The sequence below is a fragment of the Rattus rattus genome, chromosome 8 (assembly GCF_011064425.1).
Source record: "Rattus rattus isolate New Zealand chromosome 8, Rrattus_CSIRO_v1, whole genome shotgun sequence".
NCBI classification, from domain to species: domain Eukaryota; kingdom Metazoa; phylum Chordata; class Mammalia; order Rodentia; family Muridae; genus Rattus; species Rattus rattus.
The window spans coordinates 3,694,053-3,704,150 of record NC_046161.1 but is presented as its reverse complement, the minus strand read 5'-3'; the positions used below and the strand labels follow the sequence as shown (position 1 = coordinate 3,704,150).

The following is a 10,098-nucleotide window of genomic DNA, read 5'->3' as shown; positions in this document are numbered from 1 at the left end:
GAAGGAGTTCTGAGTGGGAGCCATGAAACAGGTATGTGGTAGTGTCTCCTCTCTATGCAGGCAGAGGTAAACAGAATGTGAGCTCAGCTGAAGTCCTTGGGAGGAAGATAAGATCCATAGATGGGAGACAATGAGAACTCTGGGATTCTGGGAAAGGACCAGTTAACTGAGACTTGGCCTCTCAGTGAGGAAGCAAAGGCCAGCTGGACTTGAAATTAGAGGGACTGAAGTCTGAGCTTGAAGTATATGTGCAGGATTGAACAGGTAAAGAAGAGAAGAGGGGTTTTCAGCAGGTGGGGGGAAGGAAGTACTACTGTCCAGCATGGGGCTAGGGTATAAGGGGTGGGATGGGCAGGGGTGGGGGAGGTGGGGCTCTAAACGGGAGCTCTTAACTGCCTTTTGGAAGCCGCTGCTGTGTTTCAAAGCCCTTCCTACAGTTGTCCAAAGCCCTTGTCTTGCCCAGAGAGAAGGGCAATGAGCCCCACCCCCAGGGGTGGGCGTGTAGGGGTCGTGGTGAGGTAGAAGTGTTTCCTCAGAGGGAGAAAGTAATTCTCCACTCAGTCTCTAAATTAAAGCACCTCACAGTAACCCACCTCCAGAATTTGTCCTCTACAAAGAAGTACGTCTTCTTTTGGTCCTTTAAAGAAATGGCTGCGTCGATCTTCTGGACGGTTTCAGGGAGGCCCAGAGTGTGGATGCTTTTAGGATAACCTGCTAGCTCTTCATGACCTCGGATAGCCCAGACCTGATTTCCTACACAAAAACAAAACAGCAGAAACACCAATCATGTTAAAAAGTCCAGGAAGTACGACTTGTGGTTCTGGAAATATATTCTTAGCACCTTCGCTTTTGTGGTGAAGAGGGAGTTTGAGTTTTAAATTTAGGCCTTAGGTCTGTGGTGTGCAAACAACAAAAATGTTCGCATGGAAAGAAGGAGCAAAGATCAAATGCAGGAATTTTCAACTCAGGCAATGACTCTCCCCAAGCTAATTTTTTTAATCTGGAATTATAAACATGTTGGGTTTTTATGTATTTCTTTATTCTATTTGGCTACTTTTAAATTATACAGAATTTGACACAGTGGAGAAAAGTCAAGTCTTGTTCACTTTCATGCCAGAGGCTTGCTTTGCTAAGTTAAAGCAATATTATGGAATGATTACCTTTAAGAATGAAAACAGTGTCTCTGTTAGTAACTTCATATGCAGCATCCATGTTGGACGGAAGAGACGGCCAAAATGAAGAGATCAAATAAAAGCCAGGCTCAGGGGTCCTGAGAGATTTTCGCCAAAAGTGCCTAAAATAGATGTTAAAAAAATGACAATTGAAAAACAACTGTTGTCTTTAAATGTTATATCTTCTGCCCAAATTCCAAATTTACCCATAATCTCTTCATTTTCTTATCCTCTAGATTGGATGTGCAAAATATAGGAGTGTTGTTACTGGGAAAGTCTCTCTCTCTCTCTCTCTCTCTCTCTCTCTCTCTCTCTCTCTCTCTCTCTCTCTCTCTCTCTCCCCCCCCTGTCCCTCTTCACAGTCTTTCCCTCTCCTAAAGAAGACTGCAGCATACCTCCTGTCATAGATTTATAAAGGAATATCTGTGAAAGCAATGTTTCCCATGTGTCAATTAATTAATTCAGCACAAGATTTAACTACATGTGCTATACATGAAACAGTATGTGTGTGTGTGTGTGTGTGTGTGTGTGTGTGTGTGTGTGTGTATGCGCCTGTGTGCATGCATGCGGGAGTGTGATGTATAAATATTTTCCTGCTGTCTACTCCTCTTGTGTGTATTTGCTGCTTTTTGTTCTAGAGCTTTTAGGTGTGCTGTCAAGCTGCTGACATATGCTCTCTCCTGTTTCTTTCTGCAGGCACTCAGCGCTATGAGTTTTCCTCTTAGCACAGCTTTCATTGTGTCCCATAAGTTTGAGTATGTTGTGCCTTCATTTTCATTAAATTCTAAAAAGTCTTTAATCTCTTTCTTTATTTCTTCCCCGATCAAGTGATCATTGAGTAGAGCATTGTTCAACTTCCATGCATATGTGGGCTTTCTATTGTTTTTGTTGTTACTGATGATCAGCCTTAGTCCATGGTGATCTGATAGGATACATGGGATTATTTCTATTTTCTTTTATCTGTTGAGGCCTGTTTTGTGACCGATTATATGGTCAATTTTGGAGAAGGTACGTGAGGTGCTGAGAAGAAGGTATTCTTTTGTTTTAGGAAGTAATGTTCTATGGATATCTGTTAAATCCATTTGGTTCATAACTTCTCTTAGTTTCTCTATGTCTCTGTTTAGTTTCTGTTTCCATGATCTGTCCATTGATGAGAGTGGGATGTTGAAATCTCCCACCATTATTGTGTGAGGTGAAATGTGTGCTTTGAGCTTTAGTAGGGTTTCTTTTATGAATGTAGGTGCCCTTGCATTTGGGGCATAGATATTCAGGATTTGAGAGTTCATCTTGGTGAATATTTTCTTTGATGAATATGAAGTGTCCTTCCATATTTTTTTTATAACTTTTGGTTGAAAGTCAATTTAATTCTATATTAGAATGGCTTCTTCAGCTTGTTTCTTAGCTTGGAAAATTCTTTCCCAGCCTTTTAATCTGAGGTAGTGTCAGTCTTTGTCACTGAATTGTGTTTCTTGCATGCAGCAAAATGCTGGGTCCTGTTTATGTATCCAGTCTGTTAGTCTATGTTTTCTTATTGGGGAATTGAGTCCATTGATGTTAAGAGATATTAAGTAATAGTGACTGTTGTTTCCCGTTATTTTTGTTGTTAAAGGTGGAATTATATTTGTGTGTCTCTCTTCTTTTGGGTTCCTTGCAAGGAGATTAATTTCTTGCTTTTTCTAGGGTGTAGTTTTGCTTCATGTGTTGGAGTTTTCCATTTTTAGTGGCAGAAAATAATCAAACTCAGGGCTAAAATCAACTAAGTAGAAACAAGAAGAACTATACAAAGAATCAGCAGAACAAGGAGCTGGTTCTTTGAGAAAATCAGCAACATAGATAAACTCTTAGCCAGACTAACCAGAAGGCACAGAGACAGTACCTAGATTAACAAAATCAGAAATGAAAGGGGAGACATAACAACAGAGCCAGATGAAATTCAAAAATCATCATATCCTGCTACAAAAGCCTATATTCAACAAAACAGGAAAATCTGGATGAAATGGACAATTTTATAGACAGATACCAGGTACCAAAGTTAAATCAGGATCAGATAAACCATCTAAACAGTCCCATAACTCCTAAAGAAATAGAAGCCATTATTAAGAGTCTCCCAGCCCAAAAAAGCACAGGACCAAATGAGTTTAGTGAGGAATTCTATGAGACCTTCATAGAAGACCTAATACCAATATTGTCCAAACTATTCCACAAAATAAAGACAGAAGGAACACTACCCAATTCCTTCTATGAAGCCACAATTGTGCTTATTCCTAAACCACACAAAGACCCAACAAAGAAAGAGAACTTCAGATGAATTTCCCTTATGAATGCAAAAATACTCAATAAAATTCTTGCAAACCAAATCCAAAACGATCATCCATCACGATCAAGTAGGCTTCATTCCAAGGATGCAGAGATTGTTCAATATATGGAAATTCATCAACATAATCCATTATGTAAACAAACTCAGAAAAAAAAAATCACATGCTCATCTCATTAGATGCTGAGAAAGCATTTGACAAAATTCAACACCCCTTCATGTTAAAAGTCCTGGAAAGATCAGGAATTCAAGGACCATACCTAAACATACTAAAAGCCATATACAGCAAAACAGTCGCTAACATTAAACTAAATGGAGAGAAACTTGAAGCAATCCCACTAAAGTCAGGGACTAGACAAGGCTGCACACTCTCTCCCCACTTATTCAATATAGTACTCAAAGTCCTAGCCAGGACTTGGGAGGTCAAAGGGATACAAATTGGAAAGGAAGCAGTCAAAATATCACTATTTGCAGATGATATGACAGTATACTTAAGTGATCCCAAAAGTTCCACCAGAGAACTACTAAGCCTGATAAACAACTTCAGTAAAGTGGCTGGATATAAAAGTAACTCAAACAAATCAGTAGACTTCCTCTACTCAAAGGATAAACAGGCTGAGAAAGAAATTAGGGAAATGACAACCTTCATAATAGTCACAAATAACAAAAAATACCTCGGAGTGACTCTAACCAAGCAAGTGAAAGATCTGTATGACAAGAACTACAGGTCTCTGAAGAAAGAAATCGAAGAAGATCTCAGAAGATGTAAAGACTTCCCATGCTCATGTATTGGCAGAATTAATATAGCAAAAATGGCCATTTTGCCAAAAGCAATCTACAGACTCAGTGAAATTCCCATCAAATTTCCAATTCAGTTTTTCATAGAGTTAGAAAGAACAATTTGCAAATTCATTTGAAATGACAAAAAACCCAAGATAGTGAAAACTATCCTCAACAATGAAAGAACTTCTGTGGGAATCACCATCCCTGACTTCAAGGTGTATTACAGATCAATAGTGATAAAAACTGTATGTTCTTGTTACAGAGACAGGCAGATAGATCAATGAAATAGAATTAGAGACCCAGAAATGAACTCAAAAACCTATGGTCACTTGATCTTTGACAAAAGAGCTAACACCATCCAGTGGAAAAAAGAAAGCATTTTCAACATATGCTGTTGGTTTAACTGGAGGTCAACCTGTAGAAGAATGCAAATCAATCCATTCTTATTGCCCTGTACAAAGCTTAAGTCCAAGTGGATGGATTAAGCTAAAACCATGTACACTGATACTAATAGAAGAAAAAGGGGGAAAGAAACTTGAACACATGGGCAGTGGGGAAAAGTTCCTGAACAAAACAACAATGGCTTATGTTCTAAGATCAAGAAACGACAAATGGGACCTCATAAAACTGTCAAGCTTCTGTAAGGCAAAGGATACTGTCATTAGGACAAAATGGCAACCAACAGCTTGGGAAAAGATCTTTACCAATCTTACACCTGATAGAGGGCTAATATCCAAAATATACAAAGAACTTGAGAAGTTAGACTCCAGAGAGACAAATAACCTGATTAAAAATGGGGTACAGAGCTAAACAAAGAATTCTCAGCTGAGGAATATTGAATGGCTGAGATGTACATAAAGAAATGTTCAACATCTTTAGTCATTAAGGAACTGAAAATCAAAACAACCCTGAGATACCACCTCACATCAGTCAGAATGGCTAAGATCAAAACTCATGTGACAGTAGATCCTGGCAAGGATGTGGAGAAAGAGGAAAATTCCTCCATTTTTGGTGGGATTGCAAGTTGGTACAACCATTCTGGAAATCAATCTTGTGGTTCCTCAGAAAATTGGACATAGTACTACCTGTGGACCCAGCTATACCACTGCTGGGCATCTACTCAAAAGATGCTCCAACTTATAGCAAGAATACATGTTCCACTATGTTCATAGTAGCCTTACTTATAATAACAAGAAGCTGGAAAGAGCCCAGATGTCCCTCAACAGAGGAATGGATATAGAAATTGTGGTACAGCTACACGATTTGTTAAGCAGCTATTAAAAAAGCAATGACTACATGAAATTCTAAGACAAATGGATGGATCTAAAAAATACCATTCTGAGTTAGGTAACCCAGTCACAAAAGAATACACATGGTATGCACTCACTGATAAGTGGATATTAGTCCAAAAAACTTGCAATACTTAAAAAATAATTCACAGACCACATGAAGCTCAAGAAGAAGTATGATCAAAGTGCGGATGCTTCAGTTCTTCTTAAAAGGGGGAACAAAAATATTCATAGGAGGAGATATGGAAACAATGTTTGGAGCAGAGACTGAAGGAATGGCCATTCAGAGCCTGCCCCACCTGGGGATCCAGCTCATATATAGACAGTCATCAAAACTAAACAATATTGATGAATTCAAGAAGTACATGCTGACATGAGCCTGATATGGCTGTCTTCTGAGAGGCTCTGCCAGAGCATGACAAATACAGAGGTGAATGCTAGCAACAAACCATTGAACTGAGAACAGGGTCCCCATTGCAGGAGGTAGAGAAAGGATTGAAGGAGCTGAAGGGGCTTGCAACCCCAAAGGAACAATATCAACTAACCAGAGCTCCAGGGGACTAAACCACTACCCAAAGAGTACACATGGACATACCCATGGCTCCAGCTGCATATGTAGCAGAGGATGGCCTTGCTGGGCACCAGTGTGAGGAGAAGCCCTTGCTCCTGCCAAGGCTGGACCCCCACCCAGTGTAGGGGAATGTCAGGGCAGGGTGGTGGGAAGAGGGGGTCGTTTGGGAGGGGGAACACTCATACAAAAACAGAGAGGGGGATGGGATAAGGGGTTTATGTCCAGGAAACAGGGATAGGGAATAACATTTGAAATGTAAAAAAAAAATCCAATAAAAATAAATATTTTCCTGTATACTCAAGAAAACCTAGAAGAATGCACAAGAGGTCTTGAAGTAGGGTGTGGGAAGTTTTGGGAAGAGGTACCAGCTGACAATTTCTAGGCCATTCTGGGCTTCTTAGAAAGACCCAGCCTCTCAGAATATTTACTGTTCATGTACAGAGAGTAATTAAATTATGATACTAGTCCTCAAAAAAAAAAAAAAAAAAAGAACTTGCCCATTTTAGGAACACACTGGGAAGCTAATACCAGATACCAAAGATGCCAAGCTCCAGAATTTGTTTTAAAAAAGGTTGAAATATATTTATCAATTTCCTGATTGTTGTAACTTTCTAAAAATTTTTTCATCAAAACTAGATAGTGATGCACGGCTCTTTGGTCTGACCTGTCTTTAAAGAACAAGACTTCTCCCCGCAGGGTGCTGACTGCATCGAAGGACAAAGCAGAGCTGCACATTGGTAAGGTCTCAGGGTCCAGAGAGTTAGATTTGGTGGGTACCACGAGGACATCAGGGGATTCTGTGGGAGGTCCTAAAGGGAACAGATTTAAAGAAGCAACGTTAGAAAGAAACGTGACCTGCCTGTCAACTCCATGCTTCCCAAAAGCCCTCAAGAACTATGAATTCAATCACAGATACTCATGTGGGCAAAGTCACAAGGACTCCTTTTTCCAGTTTCTCTCACCATAGAGGGATTGAATACCATCTACATCATCTTGAGAGAGATGGAAACGGGCCAGGTCTGTGGAGGACTTGTAGACTGGGTACATCAAAGCTTCAGCATTGGCTGAGTGAAAGAGACCCAGGGAGTGGCCAAGTTCATGAGCAGCAACCAGGAATAGGTTGGTACCTGTTGAAGAAATCATACATAATACGTTTCTTATTTCTTGCCTACATGTATATCATCTAGGCCAACTGAGCATACCATTTGTTTACTTCCTGGAAATGCATGGGTTCTTACTCACCTTGTTTGCTGCTTCATTGAGCAGTAGACTGACCACACACTCAGCAGAGGAGCAAGTGTATTTAACAACTCATGCTTGAGATGACTCTAAAGTATGCAGACACAGCCAACAGTTCTTTTTGGCTTCAAGAAAGTCTGAATACCTGTTCTGGCTTATTGTCAGAAATGGAATGAAGACTATTACTTATTATTTAGCATGTTAGAGCACTTTCTTTTCCATTGTCTATGAAAAACTTAACATTGCTCCAGTATGTAGTTAGCACTTGACAATTCCAGTACCAGTCAACTAATCACAGGCTATTCATCTCAATTCAAAAACCATAATTAACCATAAGTAACCATAATTCTGTGCTTTCTGTTGGATCTTGCGACATTATTTTCCTGCCTCATTATCCTATTACATTATCCTATTACAGGTCCAAAAAGATGACTAATGAGAGAATGTCACAGGTTTTGTAAAAGCATGGCATGCCTCAGTGTTAAATGAGATCTTGGACACAGACTGTATGCACATTCTCCTCAGGATAACACTTGAAACAAACCTCTCAGCAAACCTGACATTAGGAGGTGTCAGATGGTCAGGGTTGACATAATTTTTGCAAATGTTATGTGTGAGTATTGTAGACATGAGGGTGTTCTCACTTGAGTATCTGCAATAAGGGCCCTCAAATTGCTAATACTATGAAACCACAACTTTTATTCAGTGCAGAAGTTAGGTTTGTATTTTGTATGGATATCAATTTATAATTTCTTTATGAATCCTTGTTCAGGCCCCAAAATAATACAATTTATTTCAGTCACATTTTTGAAAATTTTGAAAGTTAATCTCCAAAGTTCTGAGCTAAGAACCCTCCCCACTTACATAGTTGGTCCTTGCACTTCAGGGCTAGTTCTTTTCTTTCAGATGCTGATAAAAATTTGTCTTAACATAGAAGTCACAAAAATATGAGCTCAATCAGACCAACAAAAACTAACTAACCAAATGAAAAACCCCCTCTGGTTTTGGAAACTTAATTTTGGCTCCTGATTTGAAAATTACCAGAGTCAATGGGTAACACTTCCCTACTACATTGCTTGAATATCTACAATCTGATATCACTGCAGATTTTAGTAATCATGGCCTTAGACCATACAAGATTCACACATGTTAAAAATTAATGACTTTTCCCTTTTGTTCTATTTTTTCTGTTTTATTGAAAATATGTTGTTTGCTTATAATATATTATGAATATTTTGCCTCCTCTCTATCCCTCCCAGTTCCTTCTCACCTCACTTCCTATCCAGATCCAATCCATCTCTGTCTCCCACTAGAAAAAAACAAGCTTCTAAGAGATAACAACAAAACTCGACAAAAATATAATAAAATAAAAACCACCTCATCGAAGTTTGACAGGTCAAAAATTTAGTGATATTTTATGTTGTTAGTATCAGAAAATAAATGGTTTCTAAACATCTGAAAGCACGTGTGGCAATGATTAAATAAAGTATTTCACGGGAATACAGGACACACTATCATTAGTACTGCTGACTACGAAGACTTCCCTAAATGTGAAAAGAAATAAAACACTCACCTGTGACATCATCTGTCCATCGTTCATCATCATCAAAGTGAGCATCTCCATTAATCCCTGGTCCAGGGGCATAGGCATGAGCCAAGACCATTCCAGGCCCATCAAAAGGGATAAAGTCTCCATGTTCTTAATAAAAATATATAATATATATTAATAAATGGTAACTTTTAGTAAAATACCACCTGGCCATGTGTATTTCAGTCAGTTCTTGGCTTTTACCTTCAACTGCAAAGGAGATCATTATGTCAGCCTCTCCTTCAGAGATCCTGGAGAATGTGAGTGGGGTCACCTCCTCCCAGACCTTCAAAGCTCTCTCAATGGCAGAATCCACACTCTCTCTTGGTAAATCCGGTGTATAATTCACAATCCTGGATGAGAGAAATCAGAGAAGGTAATCTTTGTTTCTGTGAGGCTTTCGACACATTTTTTTAATGCTGTGTGAATATTCTGGAGCTGTTACCTGTAGGAGATGTGGTTTTTCCTCCATTTGGGTGAACCTGGAAAGGTACTGAAGCCACCAACGTCGGGAACACCACACCGGGGCTTGTGCATCAGCTCCATAGTGTTCGAGTCCAGCTTCCCTGTCATCTTCAGCCCAAGGAACTTCTGCATTTCTTGAATTTTTTTGACAACCGGGCTACTGTCCTTTTTCTTAATAAACTGCTTCACATCTTTTTCAAGACCATAGTAGTTTTCTAGGTATTTCTAATGGAATAAATATAACTTTTAAGTTAAATTCTGATTTTTTTAGCTATTGTTATTTATAGTAAAACTTTTATAGTCACACATCGTTCCCCCTTTCCTTCTTTCTTTCCTTCCCTCTTTTCTTCATTCATCCAAACAGTATGTCATTATCCAGCCAAGAAATATCTTAAATTCACCATCCTCCTGTGTCTGCCTTCTGAACACTGGGTTTACAGGCTTGGACCACGAAGCCTGCCTGACAGTCTCTTACTTTTCTCAGTCTCTTTGACCTATTTCTCTAATTTGCTGAAATCCTAAGCATAATACTTCATTTAATTTGTCAGCCATAACCCTTTCCATGTTTTATTTTGGAACACAATGTCTCTGTGACTTAGTTTGCCAATAAAGCAATGATATCAGCAGCGAAATTCCCAAGTATTTAGTGCAGAGAAAACCAAAAGAACAAATAAGCA

General features: G+C 39.1%; 1 protein-coding gene across 1 annotated transcript in view; it reads right to left on the bottom strand.

The window, feature by feature from the left end:
• The window catches only part of LOC116906998 (stromelysin-1), a 12,557-nt gene extending 2,917 nt beyond the window's left edge, over positions 1-9,640 (bottom strand). The window contains exons 1-7 of the mRNA XM_032909927.1: positions 9,402-9,640; positions 9,161-9,309; positions 8,942-9,067; positions 7,092-7,256; positions 6,794-6,938; positions 1,161-1,294; positions 594-753 (exon numbers count right to left, since the gene is read on the bottom strand). Coding sequence (XP_032765818.1) covers positions 594-753; positions 1,161-1,294; positions 6,794-6,938; positions 7,092-7,256; positions 8,942-9,067; positions 9,161-9,309; positions 9,402-9,553 — 1,031 coding nt within the window. The 5' untranslated portion in view covers positions 9,554-9,640. The remainder of the gene's footprint in view (positions 1-593; positions 754-1,160; positions 1,295-6,793; positions 6,939-7,091; positions 7,257-8,941; positions 9,068-9,160; positions 9,310-9,401) is intronic.
• Positions 9,641-10,098: the final 458 nt, after the last annotated feature.